Source organism: Haemorhous mexicanus, chromosome 9 (assembly GCF_027477595.1).
Source record: "Haemorhous mexicanus isolate bHaeMex1 chromosome 9, bHaeMex1.pri, whole genome shotgun sequence".
NCBI classification, from domain to species: domain Eukaryota; kingdom Metazoa; phylum Chordata; class Aves; order Passeriformes; family Fringillidae; genus Haemorhous; species Haemorhous mexicanus.
The window spans coordinates 19189688-19213079 of NC_082349.1; the positions used below are offsets into that span (position 1 = coordinate 19189688).

At 39.5% G+C, this 23392-nt stretch overlaps 2 protein-coding genes across 2 annotated transcripts; one reads left to right on the top strand and one right to left on the bottom strand.

Annotated features, from left to right (window-relative positions):
• Window positions 1–3: 3 nt before the first annotated feature.
• DBT (dihydrolipoamide branched chain transacylase E2) lies at window positions 4–11627 on the bottom strand. The gene is made up of 11 exons (XM_059854385.1): window positions 11496–11627; window positions 7356–7479; window positions 7104–7179; window positions 6060–6241; window positions 5585–5712; window positions 5008–5251; window positions 4075–4241; window positions 3385–3462; window positions 2756–2947; window positions 2524–2595; window positions 4–1676 (listed from the first exon to the last, which is right to left on the bottom strand). Exons 1-11 carry the CDS (start codon window positions 11544–11546, stop codon window positions 1509–1511), a joined length of 1482 nt encoding a protein of 493 aa, XP_059710368.1. The 5' UTR covers window positions 11547–11627; the 3' UTR covers window positions 4–1508.
• An 894-nt stretch (window positions 11628–12521) lies between these two features.
• RTCA (RNA 3'-terminal phosphate cyclase) lies at window positions 12522–20208 on the top strand. Its single transcript, XM_059854389.1, has 11 exons — window positions 12522–12714; window positions 12821–12921; window positions 13762–13905; window positions 14676–14799; window positions 15296–15354; window positions 15867–16008; window positions 17140–17264; window positions 17393–17451; window positions 17992–18086; window positions 19161–19265; window positions 19621–20208. Exons 1-11 carry the CDS (start codon window positions 12670–12672, stop codon window positions 19723–19725), a joined length of 1104 nt encoding a protein of 367 aa, XP_059710372.1. The 5' UTR covers window positions 12522–12669; the 3' UTR covers window positions 19726–20208.
• The last annotated feature ends 3184 nt before the right edge of the window (window positions 20209–23392 follow it).

The following is a 23392-nucleotide window of genomic DNA, read 5'->3' on the forward strand; positions in this document are numbered from 1 at the left end:
ATATTTTTTGGCTTTACATTTTTTATTAGGAATAAATAAATCTGATAAAAATGAAATGGGTTATAAGCATGATATAACAGTCAAACTTTGCAAGAAATGACTTTTATATAAAAGACCCTTATACCACAATAGAAATATTAATAGCACCTTACATGGATGCGCCACACTCCATACATTACCAGCTTTTCTCTTATTCAGTCTCAGCATCATGGATAGCAGGGATTCTACCTCTGGTAGCCTGTCTCACATCTTCACAGCTAAATGCAATAGAGAGCTTTGGTCTACAATTTTGAAGAATGCTCCTGTTTTTGATATATCTAAAAAAAGGAGAAAATGTCCATTTTGTGCATTACAAATTCATTTTTAAGGCGATGTAACTGTCTTTTCTCATGTCTGTGTGAAACTTATGTGTTTAGAAGGTATTTATATCCAACAGTTTTCTTCATATCTCCCATTACATCAGCAGTGCAATCCTCATGATCTGTTTATTCTACCTTAAAGCCACATAAGTTTTCTGTTCTAAAGCCATTAACTTGAACCTATTCATTATGTGCCTCATGTCTGAGTTTAAGAAGTCCTTATCTCACAGTATTTTTTGATATTCATTCTTTGTTGAATCAGATTAATCTATCAGATTCTAGTATCTGAATATCAATAACAGAATGCAAGATCATGATCAGCTTACTGTCTGGCTTACCTAATGACAGAATAATAAAACAAGATCCTTCTTTTTTTATTTTGCTTCCTCTTTCTTTCCCATTTTGTTTTAACAGACAGATGCTTTGTATAAGAATCAAAAATAACTAGAAAGCATTAAGGGCTGAAACTACTTTCAGCCTTTAAAAATATAGGATATTCTAGAGAGTATTAAGGCCTTGATATTTACCAATCAGTGTTGTCAGTAAGCATTTGAATAAATATGGCCTCTTCATTTATAGTTTGATAAAGAGTACCTGTGCAAGTAATTGCCAGAAAAAGTGGAGCAAAAGACTTAAGAGGTTAACTCAGTTAAACAACAAAAAGCTCTCTGGACATCTCACAGCAGAAGCATTAAAGGCATTTTATTTGTATATGATTTTTGCATAATTCCTTTTAGGAATTCAGATATTATTTGTTAAAATAAATTTATGTGTCCAAAATAGAACTATGAGTATTCCCCTCCAAAATTTCCCTTCAGATTATAAATACTGCAGGTGTAGAGCAGTGGCACTCAGTCACACCAGCCTGACAATCATCCTTATTATAAAAGGCAAAATAAAGACATTCCACCACCATATTCAGAAGCTGTGACCTACTCAGTTTGACAGTCTGCTGTAGATGAAATTACAGCAATACAAAATGAAAGAAGCAACAACTAATTGAGACTGATATCAGCTGTTGAGAACTTTCAACCACATAACATTATTATATAATGCACGTAGCAAAGGGCACATGTTAGCAGAGGCAGCTTGTATAACTATTCAGTCTAATCCACAGAGTTTAAAGGCATATTCTAGCCATGGTTTCCTTTATTTAAGGTCCAGCAGCATTGAAGCAGGGTTCTCCAAGTAAGATTTCCACAGGTTAGAAAACCGGGCCATTGTAGCTCCATCAATGATGCGGTGATCAGCTGACCAACTGACATTCATTATTTGTGCTTTAAAAACTTCACCTTTGCTATTAAACCGAGGAAGAACCTAAAAAGAAGAAATCCAGAGTTATTGAATTAAATACTTTTGTCAGTAAATCTGCCTTTTCTTGTTCTTGCTAATTTGTTGATCTAAATTAAAACATTTTGCTGAATTAGACAGACAGCAGTAGCACCATGCTAAAAACCAAGACCTCTCCATTATTGTTTGTGCTGTGGATTAGAATATTTTGCAAGCCTGCATAATCAACAGTCATAGCCTTTTTCCACCATCATGGAAATACTGAAGTAGTAAAAGCTTTTCCTGACTCCAAAGTTTCTTCCTGAATAGTTTATTGCACTGTCAGTTTCTCAAAGTGGCAGTTTCCTTAAAGCACCTCTAAAAAATGCTCAGAGGAAGAACATAGAAGAAATTTCAGTTAATACTAATTTCATTTCCAGCACTGAGCTCAAATGTCTATATTAAAGAACTAAAGCCTGAGATTCAGAACACATAAAACTGCCTTCACATCCAAAATTCTGTATGGACTCAGCCACCTGGCTTATGGAATTGAACCTCATTTTCAGAATACTTCTCAAGTTTTCTCCCTGCTGATAGCAAAACTGCAGTCACCATGTTGCAAAACTTGCAAAACTGTATTTATATTGTTTCTTACTAACCCGAAGGCTAAACATAGATGTGAGAGAAATATAACAGGATTCTGGAAAATAAATACAAACTTTTGGTGTAAAAGACTTCTAATTAAACATTTGGTGTGTGCATAACCTTTTAAAACCACCACTAACTTTTCAGTCATGAGCTATGCATTTTCTCTGCAACAAAGACAGACTCCATGTTCCATTTTCATTAAAATTACTTAGCTAACACTATCATCACTGAGATAAAGTTAATATACCTGTATCTTTCCAAGTGCTCCAATAGCTACTTCAGGAGGTAGTATCACTGGTTTGGCATATGTGCCACCAATCTTGAAAAGAAAAAGTTGGGGATATTATTTAACAACTTTTTTTAAGCAGATTGCCTCTTGAATTAATTGCTACAGATTTTGTTCTTCACTCATTAAACTTCAGTAAAGCTGCATTTCAGAAGCAGATTTCAGAAGCAGCTCTCATTTTCCCTGTACTTACTGTGCCAATATTTGAAAGGGTGAATGTTCCCCCAGTGAGGTCACTTGTTCCCAGCTGGCCTGCAGAGCCCAAGGACTGGAGGCGATTTAATTCCACAGCTATGTCAAACACACTGCAGACTTGAACATTTTTCACGTTTGGGACAATTAAACCTTGCTCTGTGTCCATTGCAACTCCAATGTTGTGTGAAGCCTGCAGCAAGTGCCATTAACCAGACATTAATATAAGCTGCCAACATAAAATGTATTTTTCGTAAAAAAAGCCACTTCAATCACATTTTCCTTATTCATCTTTTTAACCTGGAAAGTGCTGTATTTAGTAAGCAACTCCTGTTGTATTATATTTGAAATGTTTTCATTTTAAAAGCTTGGCCCATATTCAGGTGAAAAAATAGGAAACTAATATATTAATATGCATTTGTAAGGCAAGTCTGAATAAAGTGACTCTTATCTAACAAACTACTGAAATAAGGCCAACAGTACATCAAATCTAGATCTCAGAATCTGAACACACAAATTATTTTCCTGCACAACACCACAATTTTGGTTCTTGTAATTATCTCAGACACTCTGAAAGGCCCCTGTTAGACATTACTTTCTGCTTACAACATTTATCCATAGTTTACAAACCTTATATGTGACATTTTGACAGTTCTCATCCAAAGAAGCATTAAGAATGGGATACTGCAGCAATCCCAGAGAGGCTGCCTGTTCAATATAACAGAAGAAAACAAAATAGGTTTTTATATTTTATAAGCAGAGAGCTCCATGGAAAAGAAGTAACAGTAGAAGAAAATTAAGATTAATAACAATATGGATGAGTGTTTTGGTAGCACTCTGAGTGCAATAGCATTACCAGACTAATCTGTACATTCACTGCACATGAGTGCAACTGCCTGCTTTTCTGAACAACAGAAGGGACAACAGCCTGTAACCTAAGGGATTCATTAGCAATACAAAGATTATAATAATAACACCAAGAAGAACAATGATGCATTTCATATGAGCTCAAAAAATAGTGACAATTTCAAAAACTTGTCTTCTGTGATTCAAACACCTGGTGATGCTTACCTCCATATTAAATTATACTGAAGGCACTCTATCCTTTCCCATTAATGTTTCAAAAAATTTCAATGACACTACATAACTCTAGCTGCAATTCCAACTCTAAATTGATAAGTGGCTCAATAGACAGAAATCCAGTTTTCCTGTGATCTGCCATAACTCAGGTGATAGAGATACATCTACAACAATCATTGAACAGATTTTGGCAAAACCTGTGTATAAGTACTCCATACAGGGCTCTGCTGCAGGCCTCACCTTTATGAAGAAAGGCATAAAGGAAAGCTTAACTCCACGGATTTCAGCTAGAGGTTTCAGCTCTTCTCGCAGCTGAACAAGCTGAGTCAAATCAATCTCATCAGAATAACCGAAGTGGGGGATCTTCAAGGCTGCACTCATAGTCTTTACCATGGCCTTCTGAAAACCTGGAAAATATTCACTGTCTTCTTAAACCTACAAAATGAGCTTCTGTGAAGTTATGGTGAAATTTCATCTGTTTCCATTGACCAAATTAAACAACTTACAAAAACCAAACCAAAGCCAAAGTATAACCAAAGAACAGCATAAAGAGCATTTACTGAGTTATTCAGTTCATAGAACTCCATTTTTATGACTGTAATTCTTCAGATTATATTACTGCATCTCTCTCCTATGTATGTATACATTTGAAATCATAACATGATAATCTGCATTATGCTTTCCAGGCTTATAATAAACACTGCTTGAAAGGTAAAGAAAAAGTTTTAATCTTCCCCTTTTAATGCGATTTTTTGGTATCTTAGTGTCTTTTATGGCACTGTTCTCCAGAACAGGTGTGAATGCTACTCACATAATAGTGCAGAACGCTTTTACTAAACTGATAATCACTTAAATCACTGCACTTTGCCACTAATTGCATAATGATTTCTACCATGACAAATCCATGTTTAGAATTCCTACCTGTTTCAACATACACTTGAAGAATGAGCAAGTACAATTTGCAGCCCAACTCCATCCAACCAGAACATGAACAAATAATTAATAAAATCATTTCAGCAGTGAGGCTTCTTACAGAGAATGTTTTCCTAAATGCTCACTTGTATAACAACCACAAGAAACACACTCCCATCAAAAGGAATCAGCTACTCACAGAGCAACAGGTACTAGCAGTCTACCGTGACCATGGTCTCAAGACTATATTTCATGATTTACCTGTTACAGGTTCAGTTTTATCTTTTCCTGCAAATGCAATGGGTCTGGAAACAGGTACAGGGATTTTGCGTGCTTTGTCCTTTGGAGCAGCTGGCACAGCCTCTGCTTTCCGCTGAGGTGGGACAATTTCAGCCTTCGGCGATGGAGGCAAAATAGCTCCTGTTTGTTTGGCCAAGTAGTTGAGTATATCTTCTTTAAGGATTCTGTTATCCTTTCCTGTCCCAACAACTTCACTCAATTTAATCTGAAAAGTACATAACAAGCAGTGACACTTTAGTTTCACAGCAACATAAAAATATTGTGAGCTACGGTTAAAAATTATTCCCATTTCTGATTCGACCTATTTGCAGTTTTCTGTTCCTTTCTATAGTTTACTAGGTATTCAACATAGTTCAAATCATCCAAAAGTCCCACTAGGTATTTGACTGCATACTTCAAGCCCAATCCTCTTCATTTCTACAACATGTAAAATGTATTTGAAAACAAGTGTTTCCTCTAGATCAGTGCTCTTCTAGTCAGTCAAACTGCCATAGAAAAGCTGGGTAAAATGCAGCAGGACCCTATTCAGCAAACCTACATTGTTCTCCATGGCCAGGCGACGAACTGCAGGGGTTGCTAATGTTTTGTGACCTTTTATCTCTTGGTGAGTGTGCTCTTCATGAGACATAGGAGGTGTTTCAACAACATCTTCTTCTGAGGCAACACCTGCAAACAAAAAGAAAAAAATTAACTTTCCTACATTATAAGCATTTGTTAAATTCCAACCTCAACCATTCTGTGACAGCTGAAGTTTTTACAATTTACTTTGAGTTAATGTGGAGGGAACACAGCTTGCTAAAGGCTGCTGCTTAAGCGAAATATTCAAGAGGAAATGTCTAGGAGATTTTAAACTTTAATAAATATCACAACTTTCTCTACTCGAATTTCTTGACTTTATAAAGGGAAAAAAAATCTTTGAAGATTTTCAGGAGGAAAAAGTAAGCTTCTCTGCCACTTATTGTTTTATGACAACAAACATAAAATATGCATGAGAAAAAAATGGCTTACAATACCTTTTGAAGCATCAATTTCAATGTCCACTAGTGGTTTTCCAACAAAAGCAATATCATCTATGCTGTAATGGAGTTTTCTGATGATGCCATCGTAACGACTGGTGATAGTAACAGAGGCTTTATCACTCTGCACCTCACAGATGCTGTCAAACTGAGACACAGTGTCACCTTCCTTTATGTACCTGGGAGGAAAGACAGGCTACTGGGAAACACAGAGTAAAAACCTGCTCTGTGTATTCCTTTGGTAAGTTCAGTAATATACATCCCACAACATGGAAGTGCATTCCGCATGAGAAAAAAAATTCTACATACTGGATGTGTTTGCTACATGCATTTTGTCTGACTGTCACAGAACTCTTTGTTGGGTGAAATTACAAAATTATTATTAACATCATTACCCACATATTACATTTACTTTAGTAAAGCAGAATTTTCCTGTCAGATTATAAAGCATCCAAAAGTAAGAATGAGCCCAGTTTAATCTGAATGCAAGGAAGCTGTTGCTTCCAACTAGTCAATATACAATCAATTTCAGAAAGGAAATGGTTAGTTCTTCCATGCAAAGAACAAAGCCTTTCAACACTGCCTTCCTTCACTGTACACTTTGATTTTGTTTAATACATTCATCACTGGATTTTTACAAACAATTTAGAAGTTCAAATCTTTTACTAAAAGCAATAGAGGAGGGGTACAGGATAAAATTATGTTCATTTTTTAGACTAGCCACTTGTTTCTAAAGCTAAGTCTAAGTAAACATAACAAAAGACAGGCCTCCTGAACACAAAAAACATCAATCACTGAAGGAAAAGCCTATATACAGTTGCATCCCATTCCTTCTAATTTTTCCACTCACAAATATATGAGACTGCAAACAAACAAAATAAAAAGCTCAGTATGTACAAGGTTTTAAAATGTGCAAGATGAAACCCAAAAAACTTCACTAGTAACCCAAAAAATATTCCCAGATAACTCATTGATCACACAGCTAAAGGCACTAAACTACCTGCTGATTTCTTTGTATATTTCCTGGAAAGCAGAGCTTACCATTCTTTTACAGTCACCTCTGTAATTCCTTCTCCAATGTCAGAAAGCTTAAACTGGACAATTTGGCCACATGAAACTTGAAACAGAGAATAAGAGAAAACAGCATGTTTAATATTAAATACAAGCTACAGGACAGAAAAATCTGAATGCATCAGAAATAATCTACATACCAGCCATATGCAAACCTCTAACACAACACTCATAGAATAGCAAAAAAAAAAAAAGAAATTATTTTATTATGAAAAAGATTACCAGCAGATGTTCTGAATAATCGCTGTTGATGACTAAACTTGAGGGCAGATTTGTCAAACACGCACACATATTTTGATTTTATAAAGCGAATGCTGCTGCACGATCTAACGCGATGAATGCAAACCTGGGGAGAAAATCTCAAGGGTTAATACAATGGAGGTAGAGCCCATTTCATATTCCCCATCTAACAGTCACACTAAAATAGTTTCATTCTAGTCTAGGTAAGAGAAGTTCTTACAGAACCCAATTGCACTGAATACACTTGAACATACAGTAACCTTTACATTAGCAAGAGCTTTGCCAGGTTTCAGGTTCTTTCACTAACACAGCATGGGGAGATCAAAGCCACAATGACATAACCAATTAACAAAAATCATGACAGCATCTGGTGAGTGATTCATTGCTATTGTTTCTTTCAGGAATTAGCCTAATCAGGACAGACACACAAAAAGCACACACACTATCAACCACATCAGGTATCTGAAATACTCCTATCCAGGATGAATGCTGGAAGGTTTCCCTAGACTGCACAGAAAACCAGCATATTTGTTCCATCAGAGGTTGATCAGAAGTACTAATTAGAAAGGAAATTCTCACCAGAGGGCCCAGAGAGTTGCCCTTTCATTTTTGTTCCTATATAGGAGGCAATCATCTTCAAGAAAACATAATCTTAAATCAGCTTCAATGATATTTTGTAAGAACTGGTCATGAGATGGTTTTCTTTTATGGTTATAATTATACTTATCAGAAATTAACTTTAAAGGGTCTACAGAATTTTCTGAAAGATTCTTCAGACAAAACTTTATGTTTTAAAGCCTCTTGTAATCAGTCATGATTGTGATCATAAAGAAAGTTGGTAGTGCTTGCATTGACATAAACAGGTATTTTATTAATCTCAACACAAGTTAGTTCAGACACATTCTTATCCAGTAAAATTTATTAATATTCATGTAATTCTGGTGTTATGTTGTCTTAAGAGTGCTGTAAAATTTATAAAAATAACAATTTCTCTGTAGATACTATCTCTAACAAATTTAGAGATATGAAAAAAATTCAGGTGCTACAATGTACCTCAAGTAGCTCAAAACTGTAAAATTTAGAAATTATCTTCTTAGAGGAGCCAGAAAACAGCACACCTGCATGGGAAAGTTCATTTTAACTTCTTGTTTTAAAAATCCTTTCAGTAATTACAGAGTATATGAAACTACTTGTTTCCCTCCCCACATCCCAAACTGTTCAACTATTTGCTATCACTTTTCACTATTTAAAAAGTACATTATTTAGCAGGCCATACAATTCTGAACTGACAATGTACTCATTTTCTGCATTATTTAACCCAGCACTGCAAGTTATATTTAATATTCCCTTTCTTTAAGGAACAAACATTTATACAACACAGTCTATCAGGATGGACACAACAAAGTTATATCATTTGAGTTACCTTTCAGTTGCCTGCCACTAAGATGGTACCTACTGATCTAGAATGAGTATTTTTCTAATTCCTATAACAAGCAAATAGAAAATCCTTTCATTAGTCCTCCAAACAACTTTCCACATTCAACAATCAGATAACATGGCAATTTCAAGCTATGAAAAATCGTACTCTAGGAATACATTCAAAGTCTACATTAAATTACAAAACTGGTATACAATGTACATCTTCACAATCCTATTTTTCTGCTGTCTTTAATTCTAGGTTTCTTCCCACTTGAAGGTTACATGTTTACATATAAATGTTACTAAAAAAATTGTTCAACTAGATCTTTTTGTCACAAACTTGCAAAACCTCTCTTTTCATGACCCTAAATGAAAAACATTCAGTATTTACCTGTGAAGATGATCACAAGGAGCACATCAAATCTCTGAACTATTTCTAAATGGGAAGTTTCACAATTATTTCCATGTGATTTTTAACCTTTGGTTACCAATGCAGGTAGTGAATTAGTAATGTCACTGCCAAAGAAAGAGACTGGTGTTGTTATTGAAGAGTTACCATGCTGTTTCATACTATATCTGCAGGAAAAATTCAAAACTATTGCATTTTTAAAACTGAAATCTTTCTGGTTTTCAGTTTTGCACATTCTCTACCAAAAAGTTGCTGTGCTAGTATGTTAAAGTAATAACACAGGACACAATCTCTTCATAGAGCAGTGTTCCTTACTAACAAGTAAAAAATTAAAATCCATTGAACAGAGACTGTGCTTACAATTTCAGCATTTAATCACCATAATACTGGTGTAATGCCAAACAAGGAAATAAAAACGGCACATAAAAAACAAAATTAGCTCTAACATCCATAGCATACCCATCTACATATTTTGATGTCTGGAAAAATCTATCAGTTAACCCAAAGATAACTGCTAGTCTAAGCTTGCTAATGTGGCTCCTATTACACTAAACAGGAACTGAAAGGCAATACTGCCACAGCAAGGTAAGACCTTTCCTGTGCAAGTCTGGGATGTGCAGAGTGACTCTGGCAAAAAGGAGCTGAGGGCCCACTCGAGTCCCTCGCTGGGAATGAGGCCACACCAGCCTGGCTGACAGAGCGTGGCCTGGCCCCAGCCAAGGGGGCAGCTGAGTGCACTCAGGGGAACTGCCTTGCCTCTCAGGTTCAGCTTTGCCTGTTTCCTTAAAGACAAGCCAACTCCAGTTTTATAAACTACCACTGATCCTGAAAATGTATGCTGGCCTCAGACCAAAATATTTTTAAGCAGCCTGCAGGGAACTGATTACCTGATGGAGTAACACTAAATTTCCAAGTCAAATTGAACAGGTCATGCTCACAGGCAATGACTTTGCATTAAAGGATATTGCCCTGCTGAACTCTCTTGACTTCTGTCCCACTGAGTCATTTTAATAAACATTTCCTCACATTGGATGTGTTTTGCACACATATTCTATATTTCCAAGTATATAGTTACCTATATACTAAAGCAACATCCCTGGTAATGCGTTTTAATCAGATGCCATCCCTTATCTAAATACCTGGCACATGTCCCAGTGTCCAGGTAACTGCCATTTCCCTACAACTTCACACAAAGGCCCCCTGGCTCAGATTCAAAATGTGCTTGCAGGAAACACACACTATAAACCAGCCAATTCTATAGCTCAGCATGCACATAGATAAGATGAGCGTTTTCATCTTATCAGAAGAAAGATAAGATTAAGAGTAGAAGGATAGAAATACAACTTAAAAGAAAGTGCTATTTTCAATGCTCTTAATTAGTAAAATTATTTATAAATACTTATAAGTCTCTGGCTGAAAACGGGATTACAAATGTATCATTAAAAATTCCTCATCATTATGCTTTAAAATTACAATATGAATTATTAAGAGAAAAAACATACTAGAAACTGGAATGGTTCCTTAATTTTGTTTCTAAATTTCAAAAATTATTTCTTCTCTGACATCCCACAAAATAGGGGTGACATAATAGGAAACCAACGCTCTTCACAAAAGCAAGAAGACTATAATACAAGAAGACAGAAGAAAGCAAGAACTAAGTCTATGTTCACGAAATTTTAAGTATCTCAAAAAGGCAACCAAGTAGATTCACTTCTTATGGTAAGGTATCTCAACTACTTTTCAAGTATCAAGGCTCCTGGGATTCGAAGAAATACGTTTCCCATTTTTGCACGTGTATCCACACCGTCTCCGTGCAGACGCGGTATGCAAAGGGAGCTGATGCGTAGGCGGAGAAGCGGTGATGGCAGAGTAACGCATAGGCAAAGCAATAATGGGATGACTTAGAAATAACAGAAGAGCATGTCACTGTCTTCTTACAGAAAGGCACACGCTCCTCTCACAGGGAGCATGGGCACGGGCAGCGCGGGGGGAGAGGGTGCCAGTTCTGGGGGTCCCTGTGCAGCGCGGGGCGGGCGGTCCCAGGCACTGCCGGGGTCTCGGACACCTGCACGGAGCAGGGGGAGCGCACAGCGGGGAGTGAGCTGAGGCACCGCCCGGCCCCGGACACCGCCGAGGCGGCAGCTCCGCGAGCGCGTCGTGTTTGCAGAGACGCGGTGCGCGCTGTGCGCCCGCCGGACGGGCGGAACAGGACCTGGGCTCGGGGATGCCACGAGTTATCTCTCCCCCCGGCCGGCCGGGAGCGCCGCCGCCCGCGGGGTCCCCGCTCCCCTTACCAGGCGCCCCGCGGCTCGGCAGCTGCTCCTCAGCGCGGTCACGGCCGCCATCTTACCGCGGGCAGAACGGCCCCGCACACACCCCCGGCACAGCCAACCGGCGGCGGCCGCGCCGCCACAGCCAACCAGGAGCGGCGGGGGCCGCGGGCCGGGCCGGGCCGGGCCGGGCCGGGCGGCGGGGCACGGGCGGCGCTCGGGGTCCGCACACGCCCGCGGGAGGGACCGCGAGAGAGTGTTCCCGTGTGGGGGCTCCGGGCCGGAGCTGCGGGTGGCGGTGTACGGCATGCGGCTTCCCCGGGTCGCAGTAGCGGGGAGGGCAGCGCGAAGAGCCCGGCCGTTCCCCGTACACGTGTAATAAAGTCCCGAGTGCGCCTGCCAGAGCAACACGCTCGTGTCTGTGGTTCTGCGTGGAGGGTGATTGTAACCAGGTGGGGATCGACCTCTTCTCCCAGGTGACGAGCGACAGGGCATAGTCTTAGGATGCGCCAGGGGAGGTTTACGTTGAACCTTAGGAAAAATCTCTTCGCAGAAAGGGTGATTAGACATTGGAACGGGCTGCCCAAGAAGGTGGTGGATATACCAACCCTCGAGGTGTTTAAGGAACAGACCAGACGTGGTACTTAGTGCCATGGTCTGGTTGACATCGTGGTATTCGCTTATAGGCTGGACTTGATAATCTCAGAGGTCTTTTACAATCTAATTCATTCTGTGACTTTGAGGAAAAGTAGCTTGTAACGAGGAGGGCAACAGTCCGGCCGCTCTCCTCCGGCGGCAGGGCTGTACCCATGGCTCTGATCTCCCAGGAGCCGCTGTTGTTACCATCCGGCCCTCAGGACAGGGGAAAGGCATTGTCTCCTGCAGGACGCGGTAGGTATCGCGGAGGACAACGGAGCTACGCCGGGCCCCTGCCTGAGCGCCGGGCCCGCCGGCTGCTCCTCCCCGCGGCGGAGCCGCCCCGACCAACCCCCGGCAGGCGGTCAGGGAGGCGCCTCCGCTCTGCGCCTGCCCGGCACCGCCGCCCGCCCCCCGCCCCGGTACCGCAGCATCCCGGGCGCGCCGCCGCCGTCAAGCACTCCTGGCCCCGGGGCTGCTTCGCCGAGGGCTCGCCGTGTTTAGGGCCCCACCGAGATCCCATCGGCGCGGCCTCTGCGAGAGACAACTCTCATCGCCAGCCATGGACGGGGACAGGGTGGAGATAGATGGCGGGATCATGGAGGGGGTGAGCGCCAGCGGGCCGCGTCTTACCTGGTCCCGGGCAGCGGTACGGGCCGGCCGGGTGTGCGGGAAGTGCCGTAGCGCCTGACGAGCGCCGTTTCTCCGTGCAGGGCGGGCAGATCCTGCGGGTGTCCACGGCGCTGAGCTGCCTGCTGGGGCTGCCGCTGAGGGTGCGCCGGATCCGCGCCGGGCGGAGCCAGCCCGGCCTCAGGTGAGACCCTCCTGGGGCGCTCAGCCGCTCACTTTCAGCGTGTGGGGCCCTCTCGGGCTGGGGCACGGCCGCGCAAGGCCTCGGCTGCTCTCGTCTGAAACGTTCGCGTTTGCATTGCTTTAAAAGAGCCTTTTTGCTAGAAAATCCCGTCTGTAGCTCGCAAGGAGTGAGGGGGAACGCTGCGGCATGAAGCGCGCTCGGTTCTCTTGCCGGCGCCCTCAGCGCGGGTCCCGCCCCGGGCCGCAGGCGGGGCAGGTAAGGGCGCGGCCCGGCCGCTGCCTCGGAAATGGTTCCACAGGTGCTCAGCGGAACACGCTTTGAAACAGGGAACATACTGATGTAATGTCTGAGCAAAACACAGCTTACCGAGCGTACAATGCTAAGAGCAGATAGTGCATATCCTAGTGTTGCTACAGTTAGTGTATTTCCTATTTAGATTACCCTGACAGATGGAAACTCAAGGCGAGTACCTAGCAAACCTGTTATCTGTCTCGTAGCCCTGCAACTGGTTCTGGCTCAGCCAGTATTGCCATCATTATCCCACTGCATTTCTGTCCAAGCATTTATGACATTAGGACAAGTAGCTGCTCTTGCATCTCATCTGTCTGTCTTGGGCCCATTCTAGAGGAAAAGCTACCAGAATCCTGCATATCCCAGTATGGCCTGAATGCTGCTCCTGTGAACTCAGAAGTACTGTAGCAACCAGAGTGAATTTCTGATCCTTGTCTGAACTGAAATTTGCAGTTGTAGTTTTTAAGTTGGTGTTTAGTGGTTGTTTTAATATAACATAAGCACGTAGTCTACTTGTATGTGTCTTTAACTGTGTATTGTCACTCTAAGACCTCAGCATCTGTCTGGATTGGAGATGATTCGAGATTTATGTGATGGGAAGCTGAATGGTGGAGAAATTGGCTCAACAGAAATAACCTTCACTCCTGGGAAGATCAAAGGTGGAACCCACATAGCAGACACAAAAACAGCAGGGTATGCCTTTGTACACTAGCTTCTGATAACTTTAAAATTATCACAATAGATGGGGTGGGGGAAAAAAGAACATTTATGCTTTGGTAATGACCCAGGATATGCGCTGCCTGAGCCAGATTTAGTGACCAAAGAACCTGTAGTATAGGTAGGATATGCAGGAAGTACATGTGAAGTTTAAAAGTATGACTGATATAAAAACTGAATGCTTGGTTCATGTCATGAAAAAAGCAGCTGCCCATGTCTTTAAAACTTCAGGTGTAATTTCCTCACATTACTGTGTTACATACCAGACCAAATGCATTAAATTAGATAAGTATCTCACATCCATGAGGTCTGAAGTAATCACCATATAATAAGGTAAATTTTGACATTTTACTTACGCTCATAGTATCACAGTATGTCATATTGCTCTTTTGGAAATGGGAACATATTCCATCCATGTATTACAATGTTACTGCTGCCTAAGCCTTTTCTACTCCCTAAACCCACAGTTTTCATGGTCCCATCACTATACTAAAGAAGATACATAACTTTATTTCAAACAGAACTATTAAAGATGCAATTATTGTGAAATGAAAACTTTCATATTTAGGCTTGCTAAGGACATGAAGTTTTAAAGCAGTATCTTTTAAGACTAATAAGTTTATAGATAATTAAAAAAATAGAATACAAAGTAAAAGTTCTAATAAAATGTTCTTTGATATATAATGGTTCTATGGAATTGTATGAATTATGAGGGTATGACATGAGTATGTTATCATTGCTTTTAGGAGTGTGTGTCTACTGATGCAGGTAGCAATGCCCTGTGTGCTGTTTGCTGCTTCCCCATCAGAGCTTCATTTAAAAGGTGGGACTAATGCGGAGATGGCTCCTCAGATAGACTACACAGTCATGGTAGGGAGAAATTCCTTTGCCTTGGTGCATCTTCCCTGAATACATATGTAATGTGACTGCTGTTCCTCTGTTGCTCTTGCTGCAAGTCTGTTTGTGATTATGGAATTAGGCATGGGACATAACACTATTAGTGTACTGGCTGTAGAGAGCAACCAGTGTTTCATGGAATTTCCTGAAATGGCAAATAGTCTTTTTGGTTTTAATTATTACAGAAAATTTCACTTAAAATGTATTCTTTTTTCTAGAAGTGCTGTGAATTACTCTTTTTTTTTTCCATAAGAAAATCGTTTTACACAGAGTGACATTGAGAATGAAGTATGAGGAATGCCAAATAAGCTACATGGATGAGACTGGCTATCTTTTTTTTTTTTTTTTTTAATAACACAACTGAAATTTTTGTGTTGAGCTTTTTTTTTCTTTTAAGATTGCATAACATAGTGGGAAATTATCAATGCAAAATAAATTCACTCTGTGTTTTTATATGTTTCTTTTTCAGGTTTTCAAGCCAATAATCGAAAAGTTCAATTTCACATTTAATTGTGACATAAAAAGGAGGTGAGTTGTGGAGCAGTGCTGGGCCTTACGGAACCCATGTGTGAGCAGAGGCACAACACAAGGGGCTCTCAGTCAAACTGAGGGGTGAATTTATAATACATGACCTAATCTGCATTAGCTGCCCCTATGTGTACTGTCACCACATGATGAATGGGGTAGGGTTCTTGGCTGTCTTTTCTTTTTGTTGCTGAGTCTACAGCTGCTGTGTAATGTTTCCTGTTGGCTCCCCTGAAGGGAGCACATGCTGAACAGGCAGTGCATTACTGAGCTTTTTCCAAGGAGCCAGTTAGGTTGGTGTTAGGAAGTTAATAAGATGTACATTACAGAGGATTACTGTTAGAGAGCCTATTTCCATTATAAGGGTTTCTAAGGCACACATCAAGAAGATTTGTATGTACAGTAACAGGGAACATAAAAATCAATAGTGAAATACATGAAGAGCCTCCTGGCCCTTTTCTTGGTTTCCTTGTGATCATTGCATTTAATTATATCCAATTACTGTTTCTAAATAGGGGCTACTATCCTCAAGGAGGTGGTGAAGTTGTAGTCCAGATGTCTCCAGTCAAAGAGCTGAGCCCAATAAACTTAACAGAACGTGGCACAGTGACAAAGATTTATGGAAGGGCATTTGTTGCTGGAGCACTGCCTATCAAAGTAAGTGCTATCATGGCTCTGGTAGCATCCAACTTTATATAGCTATATTAAATTGCATTCAATCTGCTCAGCATTCCTCTGCTCTCCTGTCTTTTGCAGTCTTACACAAGCTAAGCAACCTTATAAAATGGTTTCAATTGTTCAGGCTGTAGAGTATTATATTGGACATACCTAAAATTCATTCATTGCACAGCAGTGTAAAGCTAAAACAGGAAATGAGAACGGTATCCTCATCCTTCTTAAGACTTATCAAAAGTCTTTGGCATATATTGAGTGATATCTTATATATATATATATATTTTTCATACTCGTGCATTATTTTAAATCTGAAATTAGGGCCCTTGTTCATAAATTTTTGAGCACTGTAATAGGTGGAGGCCAGTCTACAATAAGTTTTTCAACCACTGCTAAGGGTATTAGAACAAGTTAAGGGTAGGTTTAGCCAAAAATAAAAGGACAAAAATTTGCTCCTTTATATCTCCTCCTTTCTATTCTTCCTCTCCTGAGTGCTGGGATCTCCTTGAGGTTCCTTCTCACATACAGGTTAGGAATTGATAGAGGAAGGAAGAGAAGCTGAGTTACTTTTTGAAAAGCTATGGGCTGTTGGTTTTGGTCTAAAAATCTCCAAGCTTGTGAATATAGCTGTGATTAAATCACAGGAATGGGCTGAGCTTCGTATGTCCCCATTTGCTTGTAATGTAAAATTGTTAATCTATGTATTCTCCCTTACAGAGTATGTTCTGTACATAATAATTGTGGGGTATGGGTTTTGCACTTGGTTTTGGAGTGAGTTATTTTTAGAATCTAAAGTTTTGCGAGAAGACTAAAATAATTTTTTTTTCTCTATGAATGGAGAAGAGTTCTTGAATTTCTAGTGATATTGAAGTTTCTACATACATTTCTATAATGGTCATTTGTGTAGGATTTAGTGTTATCTTAATTTTGTAGAAAAAATTTCAGAAAAAAATCACATTCAGTTCTTGCTTGTAGGGGTTTATAACAATCCTTTGTTTTTCTAGTTAATAAAGTAGCCCCTTTATTTGGGGATTAACTGTAATAATTTAATTTATGAGGAAAAAGTATTGCTATATTACATAATTTTATTACTGGGTTTATGTCTTGTCTTGTTAGCTGGCGAAAGACATGTCAGCAGCAGCAGTGAGATGCATCAGAAGAGAAATCAGAGATCTTTACATTAGCATTCAGCCTGTCAGAGAACCTGATGATCAAGCTGTTGGGACTGGAAGTGGAATAATGTGAGTCCAAGCTTTCTATTTTTACCTCTAATCTTGTTGGTTAATTAGCTAGAACATGATAACACATCTGATAAATAAACTGTAATATGAGTGATTTTGATTTTAATTATTTTTGTTTTTCTGCTTAGTATTGTTGCAGAGACCTCAACAGGTTGTTTGTTAGCTGGGTCATCACTTGGCAAGAGAGGTAATATTCAATGAATTCTCTGATACTCAATATACCAATAACAAATAGGAATCTGAAGTATCATCTGTGTAAAGATCTGATGCTCTGAATGTTTCGTTGTTAAATATATTCTTCTAGAAATAAAGGACAACAGAAATTAGCATATTTAAAACATAGTAAAATGAAATTTACAAAAATTACAGAACTGTTAAATTTACCTTGTATCAGAATGGAAATCACTGGAAATATTTCTGAACTTTAGGAGCATAGACTTTGTGTTTTAACATTTGAAGTTTTTGCTCAAGAGTGAATCTAGATTAAAATGAATGGAAGTGATCTTGGTTTCAAATTATTTGAATCGAATGTTTTTCTGACTAAATGAGGCTACTTTCTTTCCACAGCAGACATTTGAGGCAAGAGCATTAGGTTTAAGGAAAATAAGATCTAAAAAGTTGATAATTTCTTGGGTTGTTTTCTGGGTGTTTTGTTTTGGTTTGGTTTTTTTTTTTGTACTTTTAAAACTTGAAATAGTAATTTTCAGCTTTCTGATTTCCCTCTTAGGAAAGAATGCTGACAAGGTTGGCATTGAAGCAGCAGAGATGCTGCTTCAGAATCTTAAACATGGTGGAACTGTGGATGATTCTCTGCAAGACCAAGTAAGGTTCCTACATGTGTTTACATGAAGTTGAAGTAGCAGGAACATGCGTGCACTACTTGTAAACAATATAGATGTGACTAGGGAAGGAACAAGAAGTTAGTAGTCTCAGAGATACGTAGTCACAACATCACTAGAATTAGCAAATTACATCCAGTTTTTAGGAGCCACAAATGCTTTTAGCATTGTACCAACACCCTCAAATTTTGCCTTTCTGTAACCCTCAGTAAGTATGGAAGAAAGAGGCAGGAATTTGCTTGTATTTAGCATTCCATGTAGTGCAGTGATAGTAGCTCCCTCCTTACATATATAGAATGATACTAAGGGAAGGTACTAGAGAATATCTAGGACATGCTCCCAGTTATCTTGCTCCCCTAATTTCATTTGAGAATTAAGGCCCTCCACTGCCTTATCTTAGCCTGATAAGAATCTTGGGCTGGTTTAGCTAGGATGATGCTAGCTCTTAGCTGTAAACACCTGGGCACACATTAATATTATGTAGTATAGTAAGTATTAGGACTCAGCCTACTTTTTTCAAAACATGCAAGTACCATTGATGGGAACAAGCCACAGCCAGAGTCACTGTTTATGGGACCTGCACAGAGTTAATCACACCTTGCAGTATTCTTGTCATGGTGATGTTTTTAAGTCAAATCAAAGGTTTTTAGGTGAATATGTGATCAGGAAGTGTTAGAATTAAAGTACCTCTTCCTGAGTTTCTCTCCATGTAGATAAACTGCTAATCTGGAGTCTGACATGACTTTGGGGAATTTTGGGGCAATACAGTGGGGGAGAGCAAAGTTAAATGTAGTAACAGGAATTCAATAACAGGAATTTAGGGGCAAACTCCACTGTGGAAAAGTAGCCCTTCAGTAACAGGCATTACAGTAGCAATCTCCAAACTTCTGGAGCCATGGATCACTCTTCACACTCAACTTCATGAACTTTTATGAAACTTGGAAGACAAAATTTTTATATTTACAGAAATTTTGCATGTTTTAGTTGAAGTTTTTTAAATCAATAATTTCCTAGAATCTGAAGAATGACTTAATTGTTACCTTTCCCTCCATTTCAGCTGATCATTTTTATGGCATTAGCAAAGGGAGTGTCTAGAGTGAAAAGTGGACCAATTACACTTCATACTCAAACAGCTATACACTTTGCAGAGCAGCTAACAAAGGTGAGTCCAAACATTCAGGAAGTTTTACCTTTCAGTTTTCTTCCAGTAACTTGGCAATGTACAGTTGGTCAGGCAGTCTGAACTGAACTTGGTTATGGAGGACAAGCATTGATAAAGCAATTGCTATAGTACTTACCTGTGAGTTTTCCTGTAGAAAGTAAGCCTACTCTAGAGTTAAAGGCTTTTAGAATGGTTAGATACACATTTATAGAAATGGGTTTTTTTTAAATTAAATCTGTCAAAGCTGTAATATACATAAACATGTGGCAATACAATTATTGGACATTAGATACTCAATATTTAAACCACTGTATGTGATAACTTAATTTGTGATGTATTTCTAATCCTCTTCTAGGCCAAATTTACTGTGACAAAATCAGAAGAGGAAGACCCTGGTAATGATACCTACATCATTGAGTGCCAAGGAATGGGGATGATAAACTCAAACTTACAGTGTTAAAAAAAAAAAAAAAAGAAAAGGCAGCAAGCTGCCAAAAGCAACACTCAACATACCTCAGTGATGTATTGCACTACACTTCATTGGATGTATGATCTGCCTGAAGAGGAGGAGCCTTCTGTCACATCAGAGTGATTTAACCTGAGGGTTGATGTCAAGCTTTTCCTTGGTATGGTGAAAATCTGTCATGTGAAAATGAAAACTTTACTTTGTTTTTTTTACTATTAGCAGCAAAATGAGTAGCAACACAGGACAGCAAATAGCATATACTGTATGTATGCAAGAGCTTCAGTTAGAAGCTTTGAACTTTACCTGAGTAGAAAATAACTATTTTAGTTCAGTATTTCTTTCACTTTTAAAAACTGTAAGTTCTGTTCTCTGGAAACCTTTTTGTTATGAGGTACATGGAATGAAATGCACCTTTAAATCTGTATTGCTGTTCTTCCTTAGCCATTTGCTAAATAATAAAGCAGTATCACCCCATAACAGGCTGGTATTTATATTTGCTGGTATCTCAGCAGGTTGTGCTTGGGAAAGGTGGATACAAACTAACTTTTCAGCAGCATAGTTTCTTTTTCTCCCTACGTAAAGAAGACTCAATGCATAAGATAATCTTTTAAATCTTCTTTTTTCATCTGTTTTATGATAGGTGCTCAGACAAGCTAGATCAATGTACCACATTACAACCCAGACTGTATTGACTCCATGATATGATTTTATTTCCTAGCTACAGTTGTCCTTGTCTCTTAGCATGCTAACTGAGGTTACATTTTCACTGAGGTGGTGTTCTTTTTGAAGGGAGTTCTTAATTTCAGCTGAGATTAGGGTGCTGTTGAACACCTATATAGATACAGTACCTATGTGTATGGACATGGAGCACTGTAAATACACACAATTTGTGTAGGCATATAAAATCCAGGTGTGCTATCCCCTACCTGGGCATTAAGTAAAGAAGAGCTTCTACCAGGCTGGTGTTGATCATGCCATAAAAACTTTCTCTGAAGTTGAAGGAAGGTGAAAGGAGAAATAGGGCACAATTGGTTTTGCATATCAAGACCCCAGTTACAGAGTTGGAATCACTCAACCAAAACTGTATAAATGCACTCTGGAAGCTTGAATTGATTTCCAAGTTGCCCAGCCCATCCTGCAGCCATTGTTCTAAGACTTTTTTTCTTCAGTTGTGACTGTTGAATCTAACTGCTAAAGATGCAACTTGAGGTATTGTTTGCTGTACTAATTAAGATAATTACTTACTTAATGCCTTACTGTACATTTCTAATACCAGGGAAAAACCTTTGCTAATGTCCAAAAAAGTTCACCAACTATCTACTTAACAGTATCTTTCTTCTTCGGGTTTTTTCCCATAGTGCAAAGGAATGCTATTAATTTCCAACTAATTGTTTTTCTCTAGTACTGGGAATAGTCTGAAGGGGGCAATAGTCACCCACTGAAGTAATTTTGGGACACAGACTTGACGTCCTTTGAAGAACATCTCTCTGAGTTATTCAGCCATGCTGTTAATGATTATCTGTGTTTCCTTTTTTGAAGAAGTCTGAATGTATTTAAAAAAAAAAAAACTTGAAAGAAAATCCCAAGGAAGTTGCTGTCTGTGCTTAAGAAAACAAGCTCTTAAAACCACATTTGAATGGATCTTCACCCATTTTCAGTATTCAAAAGATTAATATACTTGACTTGGTTTTTGACTGTGCAGATTTTGGTACCGATGAAAGTTTTTAAAATTTTTTTAAAAATCACTAAATAACACAAAATTCAGTTGAACAAAAAAATCCCATTGAAAAATTGAAGTGCAATTTTTGTCTTCCAGACATAGAAAAACATGTAAATGCTCAGCCAACACATTTAACAAAGATTAACAAACCCAGGTTACCAGTGATGCCTTGAGAGGATACCTAGGACAAAGGCTAGAGACAAAGTTTAGAGTTATATACTAATGCAGTACAGAATGTGGAGAATAGGAAAGCTAAATATGAAAGTATTCCAAAGAGCAGCTGTCATTACTAACTGGCAGTCCTTGCTGGTTTCCTGGCAGGCCTGGTCAAGCACCCAGCCCTTGCTCCTTGTGACCTGACCTCAGGGCCAGCAGTGGGCAGGGGAGAGACTGCAGAGCTGCCCCTTCTTTGCTTGCCTTGTCATTGTGAGGGCTGTCCCCTAATGCCATCCCTCCTGGACTTCCTGCACTGGAGGAAGCTGGAGCTGATTTGACAAGGATTTACATGCACAACAGGTTTTACTCCTCAATGGGATTAAATTCCCCAAATAATTGTTATCCCCTGCTACAGACACACACACACACACAGAGAATTTTGTTACCCAGGCCCAATTCACATCCTATCACCTCTTGGTAACCTCTTAGCAGGAAATGTTTATTGTAATTCCTCTTCTTTTTCTACATATCATAATGACTCTTCATTACATATATACTTAAATTTGAACTGAGATGATAAAAACCATAAAATGAATTTGGTATTACTGCTATCATTCATATTCTACCAGGTTCCTACCTTCCCTTTTCAATGGGGTTCTGCACCATAAAACTTAAATCCTCCAGGCTTACATTTACTTTCAATTCACTTGATTTTAAATCTACAAGTCAAAACATGAGCTGCAGACCTTGTTACTTCACACTCCTACATTGCACATGCTGTATGTATTTGAGCTTCAATTTTACAGTACAAATAATTCTTAAAATTAATGCAGTATGTGCAAATTAGTTGTTAGTAGTTAGTGGTGTAACTTCTTTATTTTAAACACCCTGTCCTCTTTGAATATTAACTGATATTTACCGGGCATTACTGGAAGCTTTTTAACTTTCATTTTTATCCATTTACAATCACAAATCTTTTAACTATAAGGTTGGATTAAATCACTTGTGAGAATGTATTAACCTTTTGTTCAGGAAGAGATGAGACATTGCTTGCACCTGCTCCACAAATATGCACTGGGTTTTCTTATGTTAATCAGGCACATTTGAATCTTATATAAAAACTTCAGTGTGGGTGTACAGATACAACTAAGATGCTTACATTTAGTACTGCTCAAACAAGTAGTGGCAATGACTCAGAAGTTCTATGTACCAAGGAAATGGGATAAATCCTCTCCAACTGTGTGTCTCTGGTGCAATTGCATGAAAGAGAATTGTTTTTGGATGAATGCAATGATCAGAGGCACTGCACTAAGGTGTGTGGGGACTGGAGTTGCAAGACAAATTAAATGGGCATTATATGCAGCCAGTTACAAAACTTTCTCCAGGAAATACTGCACTCTGGTTCTCTCTGAATTATGTTCCTCTCAAAAAGGATATTTTTGAACTTTTCTCCTTTCATGCCCTTAGATCGTCTGGTGACTGTTCCTCTTCTAAGCCTGAATGTTTCATTCTGGTCACTGAAATGTTAGAGACACATCCACTATTTTCCAGCACATCTTGGGACCACTGCATCCAGTTTTGGGCCCCTCCATCCAAGGAGAACACCAGTGGTGAAGTTGGTCTGGGGCTGGGGCTCTGTGAGGAGTGGCTGAGGGAAGGGGACTCACTCAGCCTGGGGAGGGAACAGGTTCAGACCTACCAGCAAACAGCCAGTGCCTGCACAGGGGTGAGGGAGGAGATGGAGTCAGGCCCATGGAGCATGGCAGAGGGTAAGAAACAGGAATG

Excerpts from the sequence above, each read along its gene's own strand:
- DBT (XM_059854385.1), bottom strand. The coding sequence starts at position 11,546 with ATGGCGGCCGTGACCGCGCTGAGGAGCAGCTGCCGAGCCGCGGGGCGC. Across the intron at positions 5,713-6,059 it reads TGAAATTGATGCTTCAAAAG|GTGTTGCCTCAGAAGAAGAT; the intron begins GTATTGTAAGCC and ends TTTTGTTTGCAG. Across the intron at positions 2,948-3,384 it reads GTCAAAATGTCACATATAAG|GCTTCACACAACATTGGAGT; the intron begins GTTTGTAAACTA and ends CACTTGCTGCAG.
- RTCA (XM_059854389.1), top strand. The coding sequence starts at position 12,670 with ATGGACGGGGACAGGGTGGAGATAGATGGCGGGATCATGGAGGGG. Across the intron at positions 12,715-12,820 it reads ATGGCGGGATCATGGAGGGG|GGCGGGCAGATCCTGCGGGT; the intron begins GTGAGCGCCAGC and ends TTCTCCGTGCAG. Across the intron at positions 15,355-15,866 it reads AATTGTGACATAAAAAGGAG|GGGCTACTATCCTCAAGGAG; the intron begins GTGAGTTGTGGA and ends GTTTCTAAATAG.